Here is a 27,469-nt window from a genome sequence, read left to right as displayed (position 1 = left end):
AGGAGGGTCTACATAGAGGGTAAATCTGCACCAGGCCCTGATTCCAGATTGGTAGTGTGAAAATGTAAACTGGGACATGGGGGGGGGGGGGTATGGGGCCTCTTTACTCAATGTAGGATCCTGTACTTGTATTATATATTATATATTAACATATTTCCATTTGATAATTTGATATGTATTTGTCATATACAGGCATCAGGGAATGTTTCACTAAAGCTTATGGAGCTGGGTCCTCTTCTACCATCATTGCCACTGATTATGTTACGTACAAGAAGCAAAGAAGTACTGTCTAGCCCAGACATGGGCAAACTACGGCCCGCGGGCCACATACGGCCCGTTAGGCTTTTTAATCCGGCCCGCCGAACTTGTCCAAATTATAGTAAAAACCTCCTTTTTTTTCCCCTTTCCCTGCAATGCCCACGTTTTCCCAATAGATGGCGCACTCAAAACACATTGACCGTTGTTAATGTGGCGCGTATTTCTCTTTATTTCACTTTAATTTTCACTTCGTTTCACGTCACCATTAAGCCCTTCGGTTTTCAAAGAGTACAATATCAGCCGTCACTTTGCCACGAAGCATGCAAACTATGCTAGCAAGCAGTCAACACAAGAACGGGCGGCTACTGCTCAGAGGTTGGCAGCTAATTTACAGAGTCAACAGAACTTTTTTCTTGATAAATCACAGTGCGTATGTTATTTTAATCTATTTACATTTCCTCCTCCCAGTATCTGCGAAATAGTATGTAAATGCCATATCTTGCATATTCCTTGAGACAAATTTATTAACTGATAAGGGCTATTTTTCACATTTGAAAGACAGTTAATAAATTGGGTTGTAGCGTTCTTACTGTGCTATGAGGTTTGCACACACTACATTTAATGCTTTAGTATATCCGGCCCAAACACTCCCTCCAAATGCTCCTGGCCCGGCCCCTCTGTCAAATTTTAGAACCCATTGTGGCCCGCGAGTCAAAAAGTTTGCCCACCCCTGGTCTAGCCTGTCCAATCTGAGGCCTATGGCTGGGGTGAAGTGGAGCCAGCAGCAGGTAGGACCCTTTATAATCAGTTAATTGTATTGATAATGTCTGCATACATATAATGTTACTTTCATGGTCTTTATAAATTGTACTGAAAGTTCCTGCTTCTTCTGGTTAGTAGAAAAAATCTGGAAACACGGTTTTAGGGCCACACTAATGTTTCATTTATTTACAGTTGTTGAATACTTTTAAGGCCTCATGAATATGGCACAACCATGTGCTTGGAGTCTCTTATGGACTTCAGGTGCCTCCATACAGCGCTGTTTTACAGTGATATACTTCCCATAGATTTCCCACCAACCATTCACAAGTTAGTCCCCACACTTCTCAAGAGTGTAAAACAAAACAGGAAAATATATCACTTTTTCTAGTAATGAAAGAATTTGTATTTTCTTGTATTTTGTATTTTCATTCTATGACTTGTGATTTTCATTAAATTCTGGAGTTTACTCTGTAACATGAACATCAAATATTCTATATAAATACGTCATACTTATATTGAGTGTTCATGTTAATGAGTATTAGGAGGTTAATGTGACAATCACACACTTATCACATTCACAGTAGGGTACCACTTGCACGCAGTTGAGGGAATTCATCACCCTTTCTATGCCAGTTTTCTGGCGCAGAAAAGTCACACAAGGTAAAAAAATTTATGCTGGCAGAAAAGTGGCGTAAATAATAGAGGAAATCTACACCAGCCCCTAACTGACCTAGATTTCACTCTGTGGGGCATAGCACGATAAAGGCCCATGCCGAGCCCCGTGTCTTGCCTCCCCCGATCAGACTACCCCCCTTCCTCATTGGGCAATTAAAAAAAAAATGTATGCTCACCTCACTGCTGCTCTTCGCTTCTCCTTTTCCGGTCCCCTCAGGCTCCCTTAGCAGGCCACAGTTCATACAATGTCCTGATGCCGGGCAGCGTCAGGACGTTGTATGTGATGCAGCAGTCAGGACGTTGAGTGCTGAGTCACATAAAAGGCCCGGTCGCTACTCAGCATCAAGACATTGTATGAGCCAAGGCGTGCTGAGCCTGAGGGGACCCGGAAGAGGGAAGCGAAGAGAAGCATAAATTATTTTTATTTTATGTCCAATCGGGAAGGGAATGGTTTGCGCACAGTTGGCGCAAGGTCAGGGGAAAGATGCGACAGATTTATTAAGACGCGTGCGCCTCTTAATAAATCCGTCACATCTTACTCCAGCGGAGCAGAAAGACTGATGTATGAAAGGCAAGTCTCGGTAAATCTGCCCCATGTTCTAAATGCTGACACATAAACAGGAGATTGTTTTCAACACTGCACAGAGCAAACATGATGCTAGATTTTATATTTTCTGGCTATATGGCCAATGTCGGTCAAAGTTAGAGCTTTACTTTAAATCTCAGACAAATTAATAGCATCTGGAATCTAATGAGATTGCATTTATAATTTTTTACACATATGTCTATTGTTTTGCTGATAATGTATTTACAACGTAGCTCTTATTTAGAAGTACAAATGAGAGATGACAAGAGCTTATAATTAATGATGGGACATGATAAGTACCTACGATTTTAATGTGTATTGCCAAAAGCTTTGCACTATCAATAGGCCTCCAAATTTTCATTGTGTATAGCTTTTAGGTTCTCTAACGCTCATTAGATTTGTCATATTTCAAGATGACCTCATTTTTGGAATGACACAGAAACGCATAAAGAAATCGTCACTCGATAGATAGAATATTCGTCCAATAAGAGACAGCACTCCAATTTGTGATAGAAAAAACGGCTTTTTATTAGCCCCTGTGCGACGTTTCGGCTCTTTACATGGAGCCTTTCTCAAGCATGATGCTTGGTAGTGTGAAAAGTGCTGTCTCTTATTGGACGAATAGATAGATAGATAGATAGATAGATAGATAGATAGATAGATAGATAGATAGATAGATAGATAGATAGATAGATAGATAGATAGATAGATAGATAGATAGATAGATAGATAGATAGATAGATAGATAGATAACACATGACACCCAGACACCCAAGAATAACAATATTCACCCATGATACACATATTTAGCCTTGTGTGTCACAATGTTATTCATTTATGGCTCTAGATTTCCTTCATGTAAAGTGCAAATCAATGTTGTATGATATGTTTATCTAGAGATATAGAGACATCAAGTCACACTTGTATATATGAATACAATAAATTGTCTTCCTCATGTACAAGGCGCTGCTGCTGATCCGTGAGGCCACACAGATGAGTCGTATATCAGATGGAGTCAGGTTGGTTTGTGATGCCTCTATCCTGCAAACTCTGTTTATGGAAAGATATCTCTCCTGCCCTACCTTCTTTACCTCCTGTATGCCACCCCTACAATGATGAACTAATATAAACAAATACATGGTTATTTGTTATAGAAGCAAAATGACTAACTAAATCAGTGGCGTTGCTAGCACCGGGCTTTCGGGGCCCAAGCCACGGACCCCAAGCCCCCCCATTTTTCATAACCAACCAGATACAAAACAGCAGCAGACTAGCATTATCAGGGTCGGAAGGGCCACTGTTTTTTGGCTTTCCCAGCTGAATAATACCAGCCTGCTGCCACCCCAGTACCAGACCATCACTACACATGGTCGGGTACTGGATCGTGCCCAGCTCTTCCCGACACCCCTGGTGGCGGTGGGTATTGGCTAATAATGGGTGTTAGTGTTAGCCTTTTCACCTGCTAACACTAAACCTTAGTAAAGGACGCTGTCATTCAGCCAGCGGACATAACTAAGGCGGAAGTAATAAAGTTTAAAAAAATACAAGGACATAGAAAAAATATTTTATTGCAATAAAAACCCCCACAAAATCTTCGTTAACCATTTTATTGAGAATAAAAAAAAGCTGTAATCCAAGTAGTCCTCGAATCAGAAGTAGAAAGCAAAGCAATTCTTATACTTACCTTTTCTGGGTCCAACTCTGGAGCTGCACTGTCAGCTAGCTGGGCCCTATATCTAATCCTATCATGTGTGATAATGTCTGCTGAGCCACTGTATCTAATGCTATCCATAGCCATAGGATTGTAGTATATACATATATAGACTTATATACACATATAAATACATGCACACACATTTTTTTTTTGGGGGGGGGGTAAACACCCCTGGACTAAATTATCATATTCACTAACCCTGTTATATTTTCCTGCATCCTTCTGTTATCTGCCATACTCAAACATACCCATTCCCAAATTTTTTACCCCATCCTACTTCCCCATGGGTAGCGTTAACTTGAACATGGCTCCTCTTCTTTATAGGCATCACAAAAATACCATAAAAGTATAAAAGGTTTTGTATCTCTACATCAGGAGTTGGGAAAGGGGCAAGTGGACAAGCACCAGGTCTTCCTGTCCTAAGTTGGGTGGTGTGGTGAGATGTGCCAGCACCAGGTGGGGGTACATATTCATTGCTAGCATCTTCTCCCTTGAAGAGTAACTTCTCTGGTATTTTATTAGCAATCAATCATTGGTGCTTGTCATTCTTTTATCAAATTAATCTACAATTTTTACAAATAAAACCACTTCCTGGAACCTCATCCCATTGATCACCATTTTTTGCTGCCAAAATTATTCCACAAAATAATTTCTATCAACATATCGCACCTTATGTATCTATGTTATGTTCATGTCTCCAAATTCAAATCCTCCATCCCAAGTACATTGTATGATAGCTCTCTATTATCTTCTACTTATGACTTTTAGGTCCTCAGCAAATTCCGTGACTGGAACGAACTGTGATTCCCTCATAAGTCTTCTGCAAGATAACACCATACAAGCTATAGAAAAGTTTCGTGATGTCATCAACTCATTGCCCCAGCATGTGGTGAGAATAAATAATGGAGCCTTCGTTCATTGTTTGCACTGAATTGACTTCAGAAGAGTTTTCACTTATCAGCAAATTCTGGAATTAGACATCAAAATAGAAGATATCTGAGATATATATAAATATATGTGATATTTACTGTTATTTAATCTCTTATGCACTACTGCTATACCTCTTATTAGACATACCCAGATAAACAGATGCTGGGGATCTGCTAAATGTGGATGTAGCTTCTCTTATCTCTATTTAGCTTACATACACAGTGGTTGGCCGATCACAAGTACTGGCTGTCTATCACATATGCGACAGATACTGTAAAGTTTGATATAACTGTTATATCTATTCCCATCTCTGGTTCTGTTTAGGTCCGCTGTGCACTGGATAAAGTAATCCCCCTTCCTCCATCCTTAACACTGTTGAAAAGTTTAAGCTCACAAATGATTGCCGAGATTCAGTAAGTCAAAGAGATCAACATATATGATAGAAAAGTAATGTTGTATGGTAAAAGTTATGGTAAATCAAATCCCTCAGTGCTAGATGTATCTCACAAGCTTTGGGTTTAGCTGTTCTTTAAGGTACAACTAATTTTAAAACCTACATTTTAAGGTCCCTAAAAGAACTTTAAAGTATAATTAAGAATGATTACTACATTAGTGAATGTTAAGAAAGGAATATTTAGGTTCTGAAGAGCTATAACCAGTTTTCACCTATGCACTGCGCGTGCTTGCGCTCCATTTAAAGCCTGTGAGACTGACGGAGATAGCCGAGTACAATGCTTGGACATCTCCGTCAATCCCATAGACTTTGATTAAAGCGGCAGCGCACATGATCGACCGCTGCTCCACTTAAATGGGGGAAAAGGGACCCCTCTTTCTGGCAAATGCTGGGGGTCCCAGTGGTTGGACCCCCCACTGATCTACCAGTTTTCATGTTTTCAGTGGATAAGGGAAAACTGGTTATTGCTTCACTACTGTACCACCCCTTTGATTGTTCCATTGTTCATTCTTTATTTAGGTACTATATGAAGTAGTTATTTCTACACCGTATGACAGTATGCCATATTGGCGGTGGGGGGGGGGGGCACTAACAGAAGGTACTGCTCAGAGCATCATCCAATGAAGTGCCAGTCCTGGAATTATGGGAACTTCCCACTATCAGCCCTATATTGTTTGAGCATCAGGTGCCTTTTATTTATTTTCCAACCTAACTCTCTCTCTGTTTTAGGACCAGTGCTGTGTCTCTACTCCCAGCCAAGAGCTGCAGACATGTACTGAACATACTGAAATCAGAAGCTCAGTCTGTGGCTGCCTTACCTCAACAGCGTCGCTTCGTCTTGCTTGATGCTCTAATAAGTTGTTTGGTGAGAGGACTTATGTGTGGAGTTTGAATACTTTTCACGGATATATATATGTTTATATAAACACTAATATTTGTTATCACAAAACTATCTTTCTTTGCAGAATTCAGCAGGAACCACTTCCACACAGGCACAATTTATTGTTCTTGGGGTCTTAACTCCATTTGTCAGAGGCTCAGCTTTTCTTACATTGTCTCAGGGAATGATGCTGCAGAATGTGGAACGAGTGACAAATTACTGCTATCCTCAAGAAACACAGCTGCCATTATCACAACTGCTGCAAGAGACACAGGGTTTTGGGTATGTACCCAGTGATGCAGGAATCTGAACAATTTCAGTATATACTTCAGCAGACCAATCAGTAGATGTTAGGACCTGCACCGATCATGAGAATGAGAGTCACGAACCCCCGTTGCTCCTCATTGTTAGACCGCAGTAAGGAGGACATTGAATGGTAGAGCATGCATGCTGCCACAGGGGGAGCAGTGATGCGAATCTGGGGGTTTGGGATCCCTGTTCTCACAATCCTGTGGATAGGTGATAATTATTGATTCTGGAAATACCCCTTTGAAGAAGCTGTCTGAGATTAGAAACATAGGTCAGTTTTTCCCCCCCCAGAAACAGCATCACTCCAACCAGGGCCAATTCTAGCTTTTCTGCTGTCTGAGGTGAAAATTGAAATGGCGCCCCCCAGATCTTGATTGACATCCCCTGGCTGTTCTACATCATCACCAGCCTCCTCCAACTCTTGTGGATGCCTGGTACTTCCCTGGCATGCCCACTGCAGCGATGAAACCGGGCAGAGTACACCTCGCTGCATGGTACGTGCCCAAGTAGTAGAAGACAATGGCGCATCCGAGAAAGTTGGAGGAGACTTGCAGTGATGTATAACAGCCAGGGTATGTCAATCAAGCATGGAAAGGTGGGTTTGGAGGCAGGACTAGGTGACTCTTCAAGATAGCGGCACCGCCTTGATGACCCTTTAATGAGTAATTAGCATATAGTGTGCACCGTTTTAAAAGTTGATTTGATAGATTTTGCTGCATCTGAAAAAAACACGTGGGAATGTTTGGGAATATTGTCAAGTCATGGTGGCGGTTCAAGGGATTAAAACTACCGGACAGGTTCCCATTAAATATACAATGAATTGAAAACCATTCATCTGCCCTTCAATTTTGTTATTATAAATATATCCTACATAATTGCAGCTCCAGAACAAAGCTCATACATATATACAGCACCACAACCAAGCTCAGTACATAAATGCAGCACTAGAACCAAGCTCATACATATATACAGTACCACAACCAAGCTCAGTACATAAATACAGCACTAAAACCAAGCTCGGTTCATAAATACAGCACCAGAACAAAACTCATACATATATACAGCACCAGAACCAAGCTCTGACATATATACAACACCAGAACCAAGCTCATACATATATGCGGCACGAGAGCCAAGCTCAATACATAAATACAGCCCTAGAACCAAGCTCAGCACATATATAAAGTGCCAGAACTGATCGGCACTGTAATCTAGATAACAACAGTGTTTTTTTATTTTGAAAAACGATAATTTTTTAGCAAGTTATGAACAATTTTAGATTTATGCTAATAAGTTTCTTCTTTAACACAATTTTTATTAAAGGTTTTTCAAAGTTATACAAAAAGAAACAAGACATTAACATTGGAAATATTGGAATGTTTTTTTTTACAAATTTATGAGATCGCAAAAAGCATAAAGATTTAAAGTTAATCTAATAGTCAGTATACACATACATGTATTAGAAACATACTGGGTACATAATAAGATAATCATAGTGTCGTTAATTAATAATGTAACCAGAGTTGAACTTCCATAAGTTTAATTTTTACTATTTTACACCTTTCCAATGTAAAAAAAAAAAACAAAAACACAAAAAACATAAAAACATACAGACAATCATAAAGTCCCTGCTCTAGGATTTAGAATATACATAAGGACCCTAATACACTTTTATGAGGTCTTTCTATAAAGGAAGCTGTGAGCCATTAAAAGCAAGCCATTTAGACCATTTGTAAACAAATTCCTGTGTCTTATGTAATCTTGTGGAAATTAAATGTTCCATAATACAATTATACTGAACCTTGTGCAAGATTTCTACCTTAGTCGGAATAGAAGCGCTTTTCCATCTCTGAGCAATACTTGTTCTCGCTACAGTTAGCACATGTACCATAACTGTACTATTCTCAATGCCTATATCCTCTAATTTCAAAGAAAACAGTGCTACTTCTGGTCCCCAAGGAACCGGAAAACCGATTATGCTGGTTAACATTCGTTGTATCTCTACCCAAAACGGAGCGATGACATCACAACTCCACCAAATATGTAATAATGAGCCAACAGAAGCGTTGCATCGCCAACAGATATAGGACACCATAGGAAACATTTTGGATAGGCGGTATGGAGTCATGTACCATCTATAAAGCAATTTTCGAGAGGCTTCCAGATGATTTACACAGTGGGAAGACTTAGAACAGATTTTAAAAGCCGCCTCCCAGTGTTCAATACTATATGTACCTCCCAACTCCAATTCCCATTTTTGTATAAAATTAAGGGTAGGCAAAGAAGATTCATCCTGATGAATTGCCGACTGTAAACTTAACAGTGGAAAGAAAATGTCTCAACTGAAAATATTTATAAAAATCCTTAGGGTTTAGATCATATTTAGAAGAGATTATAGAATAGGGTAACAATAAATTGTTATCGTATAATAATTCCAATGAACTAATACCTTTAGTAGTCCATTCTGAAAAATTTGAATTAGGTATGCAACGTTGCACCATAGCTAAGGAAACCATACTATGTCTAAGAGGAAGAATAGAGGCATTATCAGACACACCCTTCCAAATCTGAATAGATGCTTTAATTGTAGGGGATAATTAACCCAATATGTGTTCCCCCATCCTCACAAAGCCCAACACATCCTTTAAGTCTGAACTGTGTAATATATGCGCTTCTAACTCCACCCAGCGCTTATTTTTATCATATAACCACCAATGTTTTAATTGGTCCAGAATAGCCGCATTATAGTAAGCAACAATATTTGGATATCCCAGACCTCCTTTAGCTACAGACAAATGCAGTATTTTTGCTGCAACCCTTGGCTTCTTCCCATTCCAAATGAATCTTGTAAACACCATTTGAATACGTCTTAGAATAGATTTGGGAATTGGGATTGGGAGGTTTCGAAAGTAATATAACACTTTTGGGAGAAGTAGCATTTTAGAGGCTGCAATACGGCCCATCCAGGATAAAGGAAATCTAGAGTAGGATATGATGTCCTTATTCAAAACCTGCAGTAAAGTGTTATAGTTAACCGACATCAACTTACCACATGGGTAGGTAAGAGAAATCCCTAAATAAGTAATTGTTCCTTCAGCCCATTTAAAGGGAAATTCCTTGTGTAATTGCAACTGTGTATATTTTGGAATGCCCATGTTTAAAATTAAAGATTTTGATGTATTGATTTTATAATAACTGATCTCCCCAAATTCCTGGATGAGTCGGAGTATATAAGGCAAAGTGTCTTCAGGAGAGGACAAACCCAATATAACGTCATCTGCAAAGAGACCTATACGATGTTCAGTGTGTCCTATGGAGACTCCTCTAATACGGGATGATATTTTGACCGCCGCAGCAAAGGGCTCCATCGCCAATGTAAATATCATGGGCGATAAAGGGCATCCCTGTCTTGTACCATTGGTTATAAAAAAGGGACTTGATAACGCGCCTGTGCTATAAACCTGAGCCGAGGGAGAGGTATACATGGCCATAATGGCAGATAAAAAAGAATTTCGGATCCCAAACTTCCCCAATACCTCCCTTAAGTACCCCCAATGAACCCGATCGAATGCCTTCTCCGCATCCAAGGTAAGTAGCAGAGAAGGCATCCGCCTAACCTCAACCTCAGAAATAATATCTATAAACCGTCTGGTACTATCCACTGTTTGTCTCCCTTTTACAAATCCCACTTGATCAGGACTGATCAGCTGGGGAAGAATATCTGCCAGTCTACAGGACAAAATCTTTGCATAGATTTTTAGATCTGTATTTAGCAAAGAAATAGGTCGAAAATGAGAGGGGACGTCCGAGGGTTTACCCGGCTTAGGTATGGGGACCACAAGGGCCTTTAACATTTCAGAGGGAAATGCTTCATTTTTAATTGCCTCATTAAAAGTTTTAACCATATAGGGGGCTAAGATCGTTTTATAAAGTTTAAAATATTCACCAGTTAGCCCATCAGGCCCAGGGGATTTATGGGCTTTAAGTGACATTATAGCTTTAAGAATCTCTCCCTCCGTTATAGGTATAGAGAGGCTTTGTAATTGGGTCTGAGAAATAGAAGGGAGATCTATTTGAGCTAAAAAACTCTTAATATTATCCAGTTGAGGCTGCACAGTAAGAGGGTCATTTCTTAAATTATAAAGTGATTCATAATATTTTGCCAAAGTGTTAGCTATCCCCTTGGGATCCATTACACGGTTTTTCCCCGCATTATACATAAAGGGGATTCGAGATTTTACATCCCTTGTTTTAAGTTGCCTAGCCAATAATGCCCCAGCTTTATTACCACTCCAATAGAATGTCATTTTTAATTTTCGTAAGGCCAAGCCATATTTATAAATATTCAGCTCATGTAATTGATGAGTAAGCTCTGAAATTTCGGCTGCCTGTGCTACTGAGTAGGAGTTTTTATTTAATCTATGTAAAGTGCTTAGCCTAAGAAGTAGCTGACTTTCAGTATTTTTTGTCGATTTTTTAATATGTGAGGCTATTTTGATAAAGTGGCCTCTAATAGTTGCCTTATGGGCACACCACACAGTAGTATCTTTGACTTGACCATTATCATTATAAAGGAAGTATTCTTCTAACTGAGATCTAGATTGAGAGGCATATTTAGGATTACTGGGGACAAAATTATTTAGTCTCCATACAGAGTCCTGCGGCCGAGTAAACTGCTCTTGTATAGACAGTGATATTGGGGCATGGTCGGACCAATCTAAACATCCTATCGAGACAGAGTGGATATGGTCTAAAAGATCCCTATTTATAAGAAAAATGTCAATCCTCGTGTATATTTTATGAGGCTTCGAAAAAAAGGTGTAGTCACGGTCACTATAGTGATGCACTCTCCAAATGTCAAAAAGGCCATGTTTGTGTAATAAAGAAAAAGCCGACGTAGGTTCCTTACATTTTACAGTAGATGTTGAATCCATAGTAGGCCATAATGTCAAATTAAAGTCACCCACTAGTATCATTGAGCCCTTTTTGTATTGATTTGCTAATTTAATCATCTTTCGCAGAAACCTGTCTTGTTTACAATTAGGGTATGTTCACACGAGGGCGTCCGTAACGGATGAAATTACGGGGATGTTTCAGCCTGAAAACATCCCCGTAATTTCAGCCGTAACGGCATGTGCAGGCGCTTGAACGCCGCGTCCATTACAGACGTAATTGGCGCTGCTATTCATTGGAGTCAATGAATAACGGCTCTAATTACGCCCAAAGAAGTGACAGGTCACTTCTTTGACGCGGGCGTCTATTTACGCGCCGTCATTTGACAGCGGCGCGTAAATTACGCCTCGTGTGAACAGACAAACGTCTGCCCATTGCTTTCAATGGGCAGATGTTTGTCAACGCTATTTTCGGCGCTATTTTCGGACGTAATGCGGGGCAAAAATGCCCGATTTACGTCCGTAATTAGTGCGTGTGAACATACCTTTAGGGGCATATACCGATAGGATAGTGTACTGAATATTGTTCAGAAGACAATTTAACAAAACGTAACGACCATTTTCATCCACAATTTCATTTTGCAAATGAAATGCAACCGAGTCCCTTATTGCTATAGAGACCCCACATTTCTTGCCTACCGCTGGTGCTGAAAATATATGTGGAAATTTTTTATGTTTAAGTCTGCAGGCGTCTTCTTTATTAAGGTGTGTTTCTTGAATACATAACACATCCGCTTGAGAAAGTGAGGCCTCAGACCATCATTTTGAACGTTTAAATGGGGAATTTAACCCCTTAACATTATGTGAAACAATTTTGAAAACCATTCCTAACAAAGAAGGGTTGTTTACCCCTTATTAAGCACCTAGCTCTTAAAGAAGGAGAAATCTCCACAGCAGACCCAGTTCTAATTTCGTATACAATGTTTACACATTTCCCAGAAATAAAATAGAATATTATCCATGAACAGAAGGACCACATACCACAACATAACAACAGAGAAAAAATAAATAAAAAAATAATAACAAAATAAGAGAAAAAATAAATAAATAAATAATAAACGGGGTTCTTGGCGTTCCCACACCAAGAGTCCCTACATATAGGGTTACGTTCTAAAGCGGGGTCCAAGTATACCATACCTGGAAAGAAAAAATATATAATATGGCATTCACGGCTTTTAGCTTCGTGCCTTTATACAGATTTATACAGATCAAAAAAAAAATAAAAAAATAGATGAGCTGAAACACCCTTTTCCGTACAGACATCTACAAATATGATTCAGAATGATTCAGAATAAGCAACATTGGTTCAAGGAGTCATCTTGACATTACGATCTACAGTGTCCCACTCAGTTCTTTTAGGAGAAGATCCGGGGCTGCTCATAAACCCCCATTCTTTTTTTTTTTTTTAACTTTTTTTTATTAAATTTTCCATATTTTTAACATACATATATAATGTCTCAACAGAATAAAAGAAAAAAGAAAAACAATTAACAATAGACAATGCATTGCAATGTTCATACCCTGAAACTAGTATATCTATGATACATATTCTTTCTTTCATTGATAAGTCCAAACTTTTTTTTTAGATTGTAGATCTATTGCAACTTTGATGACAGGTTATACTGGAAAACCTAGCAACATTTAACACGGTAACTATGGTAGCCTACCTAATATTTTCTTATTTGTCTCCTCCCCTGTTTCCCTTAATGTCTTGTGTTCAATGTGTTCCTCATTGATCGTTTGATTTTGTAGTTTTTAATTTCCCTAATGTCCCTTTGATATCCTCGATGAGATACCATTTAGTTTGCCTGAAGCCCTCCATCGTTTTTGCTATATCCGAGTCTTGCATTTGTACTAAGAATGGCTTCCATTTTTTGAAAAATTTCTCTGTCCCCCGTTCGGGGTGTTAGTTTCCAGCCAATTTTTCAGAATGCACCTTTTGGCTATAAGTATTATTATATGTGCTAACGGCGGTATGTGTTGCAATACTCCCTCTGCTTCAGTATCTAGTAACGCTATTGAGTGAAATAATAGCAGCGTCGGGTTCAATGGAATAGTTTTACCCCATAACTTCTTGATATATGCCAATACTTCCGTCCAGTATCCCTGAGTAGCCGAACACAACCAGATACCATGATATAAGTCTGTGTGCGGCTGAGCACATTTTGGGCAGGAGTGTATCCTATTTGGATTCCCATCTGTGGGCGGTATATTAAAAGCATAAATGGCTGCATGCATCAGTCTAAATTGTGTCTCCCTCCACACTTCATTAATCACATGTTTTCTCACTGTTTGCCATCCCTCCAGTAGTTGTTCATTTATATCCGGTGTTTTGAGAATACGTCTCCAATATGGAAATTGATTTTTATTTTCTAAAAACCCCCATTCTTGACATAGACGCTCGGCATCCCTTGGAGATGTAGCCACAATTTTTGTTCCGTTTTTTGAAATGACAAGTTTAACCGGAAATCCCCATTTGTACGATATACCTTGATCTCGTACTGTGAACAAACGCTCTCCTCTTAGCCAAGGTAGCTGCAGATAGATCCGCAAATATAGAAATCAGATGGAATTTTGCAGGCAGGGTAGGTTCAGAGCGTGATGCTTCCACCAACTTTTCTTTAATATGGAAAAAGTGAATACGTACTATGACGTCCCTCGGAACTGTGGCAGGCAAGCTTTTAGGCTTTGGTAAGCGATGAGCTCTATCAATGGTTAAATCAGTGGGAGAGGCAAGCGGTAGTACATTTTTAAAGAAATCCACCATAAATTCTACCAACTGATCTGCCTTAATTTGCTCAGAAATACCTCTGAACCTCAGGTTGTTCCTCCTGGAACGATCCTCGATATCAGCAAGTTTTGCTTTAACAAATTCAAGTTCCTTTTCCATAGCAGTAGATGCATCCACAAGATCATTATGGGCTGTAGTAAGCTCAGACATTTTATACTCTATATGGGAAGTCCGTTCTCCTATTGAAGTGACCTCAGTTTGAAGTTTCCCCATAGCTTTAAATAGATCAGTGTGCAGTGATTTATGCAGATCTGCCAATAAATTTTTCATAGTGGCTACAGTGACAAGATCATCTGAACCAGGGTCTGTATTATACTGTAATGGGGAGGAAGGAGAGCTTGAACTATCATCCCCCATAGTTATAGGCAAAGCAGAGACCGAGGATACCTGAGCACATGAGCGACCATGTGCGACAGCAGTAGCAGCAGCAGCAGTCCCACACTTCGTCTCAGCCAACAATCCTGGACGTGCAGGGGGGCCCAAAGTCGGACTCCGAGCCGGGTTCAATAGGGCTTCAGGTAAGAGGGGATCCCCCTCTGCTTGTACAGTCCTCCGGTACCTTTGAAAAGGTGATTTATCTTCCTGTCCTCGGGTCTCAGCGTCATCTTGGAGTGAATCTGAAGCTGAAAAGAAGCTTGTGAGCTTCAGAGGGCTCTTTCTTTTCCGACCTCTCACCATGCTGTCTCTCTCCCCCTCTGGTCGTCTGATAGCAGGAAAAGGGCTAAAGCAATGCAGAGATCTGCAAGATCTATAAGGCTAAAGAGCCGGGTGGTGCTGCTTAGTATGCCGTTCAGCAGGAGCTCAGACCTCACATGTCGACCTCATGCACTGAGAGCCACACACCCCCCCATGTGCAACATTTCAACCTCCATGAGGTCTTTGTCAAGATTGACACGATAAATAGAACCCTGTTTACCTTGTGTGGTTTGTACAGGATAATGGAAGAATGACGTACTTACCTGTTACAGGAGATGTTGGAAGAGGTTTCTGCCGGCGGCTATGTAAAGTTGTGCCCGTCTTATTATGTTCAGGAACACCTTCTGCAACACATTCGTCAACACGTTCGATATTCCAGACATGAATTTCACTTTGCGGTTACAGTTCGGAGACTGTCGGGGGATAAATCTTACACTTTAGGTAACCCCACAGATAAAAGTCACACACCATTAGTTCTGGTGACTGTGTAGACCCTTTGATCACTGTACGTACTTTGTGAATGCGGCATGAACTCGGCACAGAGACGTGTGCGACGTATGGTAAGTCGCCCCGTCTTGTTGAAAGAACAATATTCATGTTTGTGATCAGTGAACTGTGCATAAAATTGCTTTTTGGATCATGAAGTAGCTGTTGGTGCAGCTCTTGACAATTTTCAGTGTGCCAGTACCTCCTGTAATGCGAATTAACAAATTGGTTAGATGGAACCACGCTTAATCGGACATAATATATTGCAACAGGTCCAAATGGCCATCTACGATCATTACCAGTAACCAATTGCAATATGCCACATGCTTCTGTTTATTCCCCACCTCTAACTCTTGCAAAACTGACACTCAGTATGGCATCAGGTAAACAGATTTTAGTACAGGCCGACATGTTTTGTTTTTTTTACTTGGAATCGACTTACTAAGAAGTTAAAGGATTATAACAGTACATCTGCCATTGTGCATATCTGTGTGGACAATGTCCCGCCACTTTTCCCGCCGCTGCCACCATAGGCCTTTCCATAGCAATGCACACGTTCTCCTACATCTTAAAGGGACAGGCCTTTGTCAGCTGATTGTTGCTCAGCCTATGGCTGGTCATCTCTGATTATATAAACATGCTCAGAACTACCATTCCTTGCCTGAGCAACAAGGTTCTTTAGATCCTGTTCATTTGTTAAAGCGGATCTTTCAGATATTTATGCTGCCCTGTCTGAGGGCAGCATAAAGTAATAACAGACACACTGATTTCAGTGGTCTGTCACTTAGTCAGTAAAATGCAATCATTTGGGAGAAATGACAGATTATACCTGTAGCTGGAGGGCGCTGATATCTGACAGATTCTTTTTAAAGTGTTTGTTGTTTGCTGTTTTGGATTTGACCCGGACTGTTTCCTAAATCTGGATTTGGATCGCTGCCTGCCCTGACCTGTGTCTGTGTTATTATGTTGCATAAACGTTGACAGCCCTGAATAGGATTTGTATGACCCTGCTGCTATTTATGGATTCTGCTACCTCACTTCAGATAAACCAACTGCAAGCCGTCAGCGTTTGCTATTTTAGACTACTCCGGGGATGTGACCTGGGGATTACCTGCACAAACTCGATAACCCGATGAGGGGCGTTTCAGATTGCAAAATCCCTTAGGGTATGTGCACACGATAAGTGGCTTTTACGTCTGAAAAGACAGACTGTTTTCAGGAGAAAACAGCTGCGTCGTTTCAGACGTAAAAGCTCCTCCTCACATTATGCGAGGCGTCTTTGACGCTCGTAAATCTTGAGCTGCTCTTCATTGACTTCAATGAAGAACGGCTCAAATTACGTTGCAAAGAAGTGTCCTGCACTTCTTTGCCGAGGCAGTCATTTTACGCGTCGTCGTTTGACAGCTGTCAATGTAAATGACATTGACAATGTAAATGACAGGTCGTCTGCACAGTACGTCGGCAAACCCATTCAAATGAATGGGCAGATGTTTGCCGACGTATTGTAGCCGTATTTTCAGGCGTAAAACGAGGCATAATACGCCTCGTTTACGTCTGAAAATAGGTCGTGTGAACCCAGCCTTAGACTTCCCACTAACCATCCCCCTCAGTTTTAGCCCTAGCCAAATCCAATAGTGACAGAGCGTGCCCCCGCTCCTGTTCTGAGACCTGTCTGCAAAAATAATGCTTATTACCTTTTATTGTGCCACCTACACAGAGGAGGCTGAAATTGCAGCTGGTTTACTACATGGCAGGTATAAGTCTTACATATAATGAAGTCTCTTACATTTTAGGCTGTCACTAAATAATATCTGTAAATTTGACCCAATACTTGGCTGCTTATGGGCACACAGTTGATGACTCCTCAGCGTGTAGGTGAATAGGGCATTATAAAATGTCTGTCAAGTGCCGTTATAATTTCCAGAATAATTGCTGTAATTTTGTCCAGACCCATAGGCCCCATGCACATGAACGTATTTTTCTGGCCACAATTCACCCGCAGATTCTGCGGGTGAATTGCGGCCCCATTCATTTCAATGCAATGCATTTCAATGGTTTCCACGGTACGTGCATGGCCCAGGAGCCTGGACCGCAAAAAGAACGGACATGTCTTATTACGGCCGTGTTTTGCGATTCAGGCTCATAGAAATTAAACAGTGCGGCCATGTGCACGGCCGGAGATTTGCGGGCTGCCCAGTAGGTGATACTCCGCGGCTGTCTTACCCGAAAACAATGGGTCATGTGCATGAGGCCTTAATTGTCATATACAAGCAAGATGGTGGTTGCCATGTTGGTTTTCACTAGGGAAATGTATTATAAAGTCAATGATAGATGCAATTAATATGTAAAGATTTTGCTAGGCATTAACTGTCAATATGGAAATATATTCTGTAGGACACACAAAATGAAGCATCTGAGAAGATGAAGAAAGGAAACCCTGTGGCGGTTGCGAAGAAAATGTGTAAAATTTGAAAGCATGTTTCCTCCTGTGTGACACAACATTGTGGTGCGGACTGTGGTGCGGTAATAAGTCATACAAACCACCTTCATCATTTTTTGCTCATTTTTATTTTCTTACATTCCTAAATCCCTGCAGTTGAAATAAAGATTCACCACAATAAAAAAAAAACATAAACATTTTCTACTGTCTTTAGGGATTTCCATATTGTACACAATTGCTTTTAACCCTTTTACATAAATGGATTTCCAGACATTTTACACCTCTGGTATCCATGATAATATTCAAGAAATAAAAACTGAATTATAGACAAAAATTATGTTCAGAAATTATTCAATCTCAGGGAGCTTTTAGTTTGGGTTTTAAAACATATTTAAAGTCTATGAACACCTTTGAAATAGTTTTTTTTAACTTAGATGTGATCGGTAACAGCTCGATCCTGCGTGTCAGAGACACCCAGGACCCGCTGACATTAAACCTGTCAGACCTCCTGACCGGACGGATGAAGGTTTCAGCGCTAGATACAGCTGATCTGTATACAGTATACTAGCCAGCTGTATCTCAAAAAGTAAAAATATTTTTAATAAAAAGTATTTACAATGTTGCACCAAACACACTGATAGACATTGTTATTTAAAACAAAAAGCAAAAAACGATTGCAAAGGTGTACATAGCCTTTAAAGCTTTAGTCGGATTAGCTCAAAGGATCTAAAGCTACCACAATTTCAGACGTTATAAGTGAAGGACTAGCTCTGTTACGGTGGTCTCTGTGATTTGCACGTTTTAGTACGTTTGTAGTTGGTAGTGTTCTAGATGGCATCTGTGGGTGACACGCTGTTATAAGGAACATGATGGGGTTGTGTATTGATATAATGTAAAACTATCAGGAAAGTACAGTTGGTGCAGAATTTTAGGATTAAACGCTATGGCCGTGTGAAGGCATGTAGGGATTTTAGAGCTCTGTAACAGGAAAAACAGGACTGACCCTAATAAAGATGTATTATGAAATTAATCAGCAATTTTGGACCCATAAAGATTAAATGACATGAAATTATATGTACGCATGGTGGAATAAAGTGACATTGGAGCAATACTACGGAAAAAGAGCTAAACATAAAGGTTTATGGATACAGGTCCTCCCTTTTATTTTACAGTTGATGATAATGTTATACAAACAATGTCACGGTTGGTGGGTATGTGGACCCACTAGGCCGCACCGCCGTAGCAGGGAGGCAGCTGGCCAAACAACAGGGAACCCCAGCCATACAAAGTCCCGCACAAGGGTACCTGGATAGTGCGGACAGTGGCCGCAGCTCTGGTAGGGATGGAGGTGGGTGCAGCAGGTAACGCCAGACGTGGCGGATGACAGCAGGTGCCGCAGATTGCGCCAGACGTGGCGAATCCCTCTGGACGTGGCAGATGACACAGGACGTGGCAAACAACAGCAGGTGAGGTAGACACGACTCCAACTAGTAGGCACAGGAACAAGAACACAGCACGGGATACAGTAACAGGGCACGGGTAACAACTGGAACGAGAAACACTAAGGGACCATTTGCAAGACAGACTTGGGATATACTAACAACGCTCAGGCAGGGATAAGAAGGGCTGGGGCCTTCTTATAGACCAGGAAATGTTGATGATTTCCTTCATGTGTGCGCACTAGCCCATTAAGAGCGGGCACGAGCGTGCGAGCGCACGCTACGGGACACAGCGGACCGGAGCGGAAGTGAGCGCCGGCGTCTCCTAGGAAGGAGATGGGGACCAGCGCTCAAAGATACATGGCTGCGGGCGTAAAATAACAACCTCGTCAAAGAAGTGCAGGACACTTCTTGGGATGTAATTGGAGCCGTTTTTCATTGACTTCAATGAAGAACAGCTCCAAATTACGTCCGTAATGAACACCTCGCAAAACGCGAGTACGAGCAATTACGTCTGAAATTCAGGAGCTGTTTTCTCCTGAAAACAGCTCCGTAATTTCAGCCGTAATTGACGTTATCGTCTGCACATACCCTATATGATAAGCTGAATTCTTGCTGTCCCAAGAAACACTGGGTAGATTTAAAGAGAAGTTAAACAATGATTTTCAGAAATGGAGATACTATACAACAATTAAAAGCAGAAAAATGTCAGCGTGATTTGCATGATGACTGGAATTAATGAGTTTTCAACACCACATTACCATCCACATTCAAGTTATGTGGGGGCAATTTATTAAGACTGGCGTTTCATACGCCAGTCTTAATAGAAAGAAAATTTGGAACACATTTATGAAGAGGCGAACGTATCTTTCAGCTGGGCCGTGACGCACAAAGACTGCGGCCATGTGTCATACGTTCCCCTCATAAAATTAAAAAAGCACATACTCACCTGACTGCTCCTCTTCTTCCGTTCGGGTCCCTTCATCATTCTAGCGTGGCTCGTCCAAGCTCCTGACACCGGGCAGCATTAGGGCTTTATATGCGACACAGCACTTCAATGTCATCAGTGCTGCGTCACATACAACTTCTTATAGAGAAATATACAGTGAGCACCACAAATATCTATCTAGAGTGCCAGTCAAAGTGTCGAAAAAACATGGTAACTGTTCAAGCAAGAAAACACGTATATCAGACTGTACCTCAAACATAAATGGAATCATTTTATTATGATATTACATAGTACAAAAATAGATGAAATTTAAAAACATTTGCACAACCATGTGCTGGACCCACGTCCTGGACCCAGATAAGGCACAAGGACAAATCACTCATGGAGAAGGAAATAAAAATGATAAATTATGAACCATCAATAAGAGCAAATGTAAGCCTGCATATCCTGAAACAAATATATATCGGGGGCCAGTCCCCTTAAGCAATCTGAAAGCTCAAAACAATGAACATATCCTCTGAAATACCAGGAGCGAAACTGAGGTGGATATAACATTATATGTGATCCCACAAAGAGATTTTTGTCCGGACGCAGGATAGTCGGTTCAAAACTCTGACTCCATGAGGTAGAGAGGACACCACACATATCACCGTGTGACCGGCTTTATCTGGGGTCATACATTGTACGAGCCGCGCAGGAGTATTAAGGGAGCCAGAGGAGAGAAGAGGAGCGGTGAGGTGAGTATAAATATTTTATTTAGTTTATTTTTTTATTTTTTATTTAGTGGTCTAAGGGTGGGGTTAGTCTGGTCAGGGAAGACAAGGTAAGCGACCAACAAGGGCCTCTATCTTGCTAAGCCCTGTAGTACTAAATTTACACCAGCTAGCAGCTGGCGTTGATTTCCACCAAAATTTATATCAGCTTTCTGCCATAAATTATAATACATTTGTCAGGCTACTCCCCTTTCCCTGCCCATTTTTCAGTAATTTGGCGAGGCTGGCGCGAAAAAACAAGTACCTAGCCATGCAGTTTGCCTTTACAAAATTTTGTGAAAGAATAGGTCTATCTAAAGACCTCACTGAATTCCAGCGTAATAGGACACCACCATAATAACAAGTCAGATCGGAAAATTTCTACTCCTACGGTCAACTGTGAGTTTTATTATTGCAAAGTGGAGGCATTTAGGAACCACAGCAACTCAGCCATGAAGTGGCAGTCCATGTAAAGTTACAGTCGCCGAGTGCTGAGGCGCAAATTGCATAAAAGTAGCCAACACTCTGCTGACTCAATAACTGCAGACTTCCAAATCTCCTCTGGAATTAACATCTGCACAAAAACTGTGCGCTGGGAGCTTCATGGGATGGGTTTCCTTGACAGAGCAGCTGCATGCAAGCCTTATATCACCAAGCACAATACCAAGCGTCGGATTGAGTGGTGTAAAGCCGCCGCCACTGGATTCTGGAGCAGTGGAAACGGGTTCTGTGTATCGACAAATCACACTTCTCTATCTGGCAGTCGGATGGATGAGTCTGGGTTTGGTGAATGGCAGGAGAATGTTATCTGCCTGACTGCATTGTGCCATCTGTAAAGTTCGGTAGTTTGGTGGAGGAGGGATAGTGCCATGGGGTTATTTTTCAGGGGTTGGCCTAGGCCCCTTAGTTCCAGTGAAACTAAAGGGAGCTCAAGTAAATAGTAGTACAGCTGCAGTAACCCAGCACGGCCACTATACAGTGTTTGGAGCCTTCTGCTGCTCGAAACCGGCCACTGCATAACAGCCAGAACATTTGATCGTGCGGAGTCCGGGTGTCGGAACCGCCGCCGATCATATACTGATGACCTATCCAATTTGGACAATTGTATGCTTCCAAACTTGTGGGATCAGTTTGGGGAAGGTCCTTTTCTATTTCAACATGACTGTGCCCCAGTGCACAAATCAAGGTTCATAAAGTCATGGTTGGGTGAGTTTGTTGTGAAAGAACTGACCTCAACCGCATCTAACACCTTTGGGATGAACTTGAACAGAGATTGCGGGCTAGACCGTCTCATCCAACATCAGCGTCTGATCTCACAAATGCTCTTCAAGATGAAAAGGCAAAAATTCCTACAGAAACACTCTAAAATCTTGTAGAAAGCCTACCCAGAAAAATGGACACTGAGCTGCAAAGGGAGGACCAACTCCAGGTTCCGACTACTATATTGCGGCTGTGCTGCAGTACTGCAACTCTGCTCCTATTCATAATTGTTTTACTTTTTCATCGATGTAGCCATATGGGGGATTGTTTTTTGCAGGACGAGGTGCAGTTCTCATTGGTAGCATTTTGCGGTACATGGGACTTATTGAATAACTTATGCTATATTTTTTTAGGGGGGAATGGAAAAAAAAAAGCAATTTCACCTTTTTTTTTTTTAGCTTTTTTTGTATGCCATTCACCATGTGGCTTAATTAATGTGTTAACTTTATTTTTCAGGTAGTTACAATTGCATAGATACTACATATATATGTATTTAAAAATTTTATAGACACTTTTACTAAATAAACCGCTTTTAATGGAAAAAAATTGTTTTACTTTAATTTTACTGTTCACCTTTTGTTTTAGTTTCTTTTTTAAATAAACTTTATGTAACTGTTTTTAATAATTTTTTTTTAGTCTCACTAGGGGACTTTACAATGCGATGTCATGATTGCTGATCGAATGCTTTAGTATGTAAACTCAGCATACGAAAGCATTATTGCCTGTTAGTGTAGAACTGAAGGCAATCTATTAGGCCATGCCTCTGGCACGACCTAATAGGCATATAGCCATGGCAGACCATTGGTGGCCAGCAATCACATTTGCGGACTGCCGATGGATGACAGAGGGAGCACCCTCCCTCTGTCAAAACATTTAAATGCTGCGGTCATTATTGACCGCTTAATTTAAGGAGTTAATCAACCGAGATTGGAGGTTCCCCCAATCTCAGCCATTACAGGGGGACAGTGGCGGATTAAGTAGACAATGGGCACTGGGCTGTTACCAAAACTTGTGCCCCCCTTGCGCACCGCCGCCCTGCCGCGCCGTAACTATTCTTAACACTACCTTTTTGGGCAAGCATTAACAAATGGGTGTTACGGATTCCCCTTGTCACGGGGCTGTATCCCTACATACTGACAGTATCACACTGTGCAGGGACACATCCTCCTGACAAGGGGAATTGTCTAGCAGTCCTGGACTGCAGAAAGGCTTTTTGTGAAATACAAGGATTTCCTATAATAAAAATGTCAGGAGAGGTGACAGATTCTCTATAAATCTAGTGACTCACATGTGACGACGTCTCAGATTCTAGACGTTTTTTTCCTCTTTTCTTCTCCATCCGGTCCAGAGCACATGACTACTTCTCCCGGCCATGATTGATTTCTGCAGAATTTGCCACTCAGATGTCTTGGACTCCTCACTTTTCCAACATTTCCACACCTATAAATGAAAATAAAGTTATCATGGTGCCACATACTGTACCCCTAAATATAATAGCACCAAACACTGCACGCCGAAATATAATAATACCACACACTGTAAAACACCACATACACACAGCCCCCTGTACATAGTGCCACACACAGCCCCCTCTACATAGTGCCACACAAAGCCCCCTGTACATAGTGCCACACACAGCCCCCTGTAGATATTACACACCACCCATAGATAGCGCTACACACAGCTCCCTGTACATAGTGCCACACACAGCCCCCAGTACATAGTGCCACACACAGCCCCTGTAGATATTACACCCCCATAGATAGCGCCACACACAGCCCCCTGTACATAGTGCCACACACAGCCCCATGTACATAGTGCCACACACAGCACCTGTAGATATTACACCCCCCCATACATAGCGCCACACACAGCCCCCTGTAGATATCACACATCCCCCCCATAGAGAGCGTTACACACAGCCCCCTATAGATACAAATGAATATCCCCCCAAACGGAAATCTTTAGCAAAGTTTCCATCACCATTGAGATCAATGGTGATGCAAACGGAAGCTAAGGTTTCCATTTGCCTTTCCGTTGAGGGGTTAACCAGACGGAACCCCTCAGCAGAAGGGCAGCGGTGATGTGAACAGGGCCTTAGATACAGGGCCCTAGATACAGGGCCCATGTGCATGTGTGATACTGTCTGTTGGACCCTGTATCTAAGCCTAATGTAGGCTTAGATACAGGGTCCAGCAGACAGTATTCTTATGCAGTATAAGCTGGGGCCCTGTATCTAAGCCCAACACACGGTAGGCTTTAAAGGTTGTCCAGTCCCTAAACATTTATGGCCTATCCTCAGTATAGGCCATCAATAGCTGATGGGTTGGGGTCAGACACCCGGGACCCCCGCCAATCAGCTGTTTTGAAGGGGTTGCAGCCGCTCGTACGAGTGCTGCTTCCCCTTCATTGCCCTCACTTGCTCACACTGTGAATAGCTGACACATCCTTGTCGGCGATTCAGTGTGAGAAAGTGACCGGAATGAAGGGGAAGTAGCGCTCGTACGAGAGGCTGCAACCCCTTTAAAACAGCTGATTGGCGGGTTTCCCGGGTGTCTGACCCCAACCCATCAGCAAGACAATAAAATGATACTTACCTCCTCTTCGGCCACAGGTCCTCACTCCATCAACTGTCGGGTCACTGTGCGCGGCGCATATCATCGTGACGTTATGCGCTGCGCACAGCGCTGTGACGTCAGAACCTCCGATGCACTCCAGGAAGAGCAGGGGTAAGTACTGTCAGTTATTATAGTAACAGGGGCACGTGTAGTTTATTACATAGGCCCCAGTTACTATAGTAACTTTTCATTGATGTGTGAATGTGGCGGCCACTAGCACCGGGGCCCCCTCCGGTGCTAGCGACGCCACACCGGGCATGAGGGGGGCCGTGCAATCATGTGTGGTTCGGTCGGCCATGGGCCCCCCGGGAGCCTTGGGCCCCGGGCGGCCGCCCGAACCGCCCTAATGATAATCCACCACTGCACATGGTATATATTTTTTTAAATAAGATTCTATTGTATGGAATAGCGTAGACACTATTTTTCTGTCTATATTACCGTATGAGGGCCTTTTTTAGCAAGATGAGTTGTAGACTTTCACTGCACCATTTATTGTACCATATAATATAGTGGGAAACTGGCAAAAAATTATTTGTGGAGTGGAATAGGAAAAAAAGAGCGATTCAATTTTTTGGGGGGTTCCGTCTTTACAGCGTTCACCGTGTGGTAAAAACGGCTTGTTATATTGTTCTTTTTTATGTTTTACTACTTTTATAATTAAAAAACTGATAGTTAAAAATACAATTTGTGTGTCCTCGCCAAATTTTGAGAGCCATAACTTTTTTATTTTCCGGTCAATTGAGTGGTATGAGGGCTTATTTTTTGCAGGGTGAGCTATAGTTTCTATTGGTACCATTTTGGGGTACATGAGGCTTTTTAATCAGTAATTATTCTACTTTTTGCTGCACAGTAAGTGATAAAAAAAAAGCGATTCTGGCGTTTTGTTTTTTATTGAATCAAATACTTTTTATTGTGCATTTTAAACAAATACAGTAACATACATAAAAGTAAACACCCACCCCGCACCCATAACCCCCCCCCCACCCTTTCCACTCAACCAAGTAGCCAGAGAGGAGAAGAAGGAAAGGACCATAGCAATGTCAGAGGAAGTTCTTGCCACGCAGGGCAGACACATATACAATTACATTAACCATCATAAAACCATTAGCTTCCCATTTGTCAGAGGGTAACTTAGCGTTTGTAAACATAGAGATATACCTTACCCCAGAGATTCCTTCAAACATCTATGTGAGTTACTACCCCCCCCCCCTTACACATCTACAGCAGACACCCAAAATCCCAAACCCTATGCAATAGGAAACATAGATATCTAGCTCCTCCCTCCTCTATCCCCGAGCAGTGAGGCACAGGCCAGGCTATCAGTTTCTAGCCAAGATGCCCATAATTTGTCGAATTTGGCAGATGCTCCACGTTTAAGAAAAACAGCCTTTTCATTGATAAGCAACAGATTCACCTGCGCTATAAACTCTTGCTCGGTCGGAGGAAAGGGCTATATCCGATGCTGCACAATCAGTTTCCGAGCCACATATAGCAATCTCCCCACTGCCACCTTCCCGTTGGAGTCCAGAGGCAGACCATCTATGAAGCCCAATAAACAAACCTTAGGATCTCTGGGCACCGACATAGAGGACACCTTCCCCACAATCGTCAGGAGACGGGACCAGAACATATCTAGTTGCGGGCAGTTCCACAGCATATGTAGGAGATCAGCAGGCTCTAGACCACATCTCGGGCAAGTAGCATCAGCACGGTCTTCAATACGGTGCAACACCACAGGCGTTTTATAGACACGATGCAATATATATAGCTGTGAGAGCCTACCACCCTCCTCAGCGAAACATTGGGGAAAGCCGCCATTATAATAGACCACTGCTCATCGTCAATCCCAGGTATATCCCTTTCCCATTTATGCATAGCAACTAAAGGATATCTATCTAAGAATTTAGACAATAGTTTCTGATACACCCATGATATAACTCCTTTTGTGTTATAAGAAGGACCAAGGGTTTGGATAATAGTATCCTGTTGTATATTCACTGGTGACTGGGAGAATTGTGTCTGAAGATTCTGGCATTTTATTTTTATTTTTTTTACGGTGTTCATCGTGCAGGTTAAATAATGTTATATTGTAATAGTTCAGACTCTTACGGACGCGGCGATAGCAGATATGTTCATTTTTTTTTTTTTACATTGTGCTTGAGGGAAACAGTTTTTTTTAACTTTTAATATTTTTATTTAAAGGGAAGGTGTCATGATTTTTTTTTTATCATATTGCTTTTACTATGATATTAAAATAAATTTTATTTATTTGTGTTCTTGTGTTCCACTTTTTACTTTTTTCTTACTTTTACTTCTCTATGGGGGCTGCGATTTTTTTTTTCTCTATATGTGTCGATTAACGACACATACACAGATGGAATACGGCACATACAACCCCATAGAGAATGGGAACGGGAGCCGAATGACAAGGAGTGTAATAAATGTCGTACTTGAAAATATTGAAAATGAGAAATCCCCGATAAATCACACTGGTACCAAAACGAAGCTTGTTCGCAGA

At 41.5% G+C, this 27,469-nt stretch overlaps 1 protein-coding gene across 2 annotated transcripts; it reads left to right on the top strand.

The window, feature by feature from the left end:
• Window positions 1-780: 780 nt before the first annotated feature.
• On the top strand, window positions 781-18,122 carry LOC142748191 (uncharacterized). Of its 2 annotated transcripts, XM_075855312.1 has the most exons (8): window positions 782-1,046; window positions 3,245-3,300; window positions 4,764-4,884; window positions 5,250-5,338; window positions 6,109-6,244; window positions 6,345-6,541; window positions 13,107-13,169; window positions 17,888-18,122. In XM_075855312.1, exons 1-7 carry the CDS (start codon window positions 855-857, stop codon window positions 13,111-13,113), a joined length of 798 nt encoding a protein of 265 aa, XP_075711427.1. In that variant the 5' UTR covers window positions 782-854; the 3' UTR covers window positions 13,114-13,169; window positions 17,888-18,122. The 2 variants fall into 2 exon arrangements, with proteins under 2 accessions (XP_075711426.1, XP_075711427.1); XM_075855311.1 differs by lacking the exon at window positions 13,107-13,169 and having other exon boundaries at window positions 781-1,046.
• The last annotated feature ends 9,347 nt before the right edge of the window (window positions 18,123-27,469 follow it).

This window comes from Rhinoderma darwinii, chromosome 3 (genome assembly GCF_050947455.1).
Source record: "Rhinoderma darwinii isolate aRhiDar2 chromosome 3, aRhiDar2.hap1, whole genome shotgun sequence".
Classification (NCBI taxonomy): Eukaryota; Metazoa; Chordata; class Amphibia; order Anura; family Rhinodermatidae; genus Rhinoderma; species Rhinoderma darwinii.
This window is presented reverse-complemented; position numbering and strand designations above follow the sequence as displayed.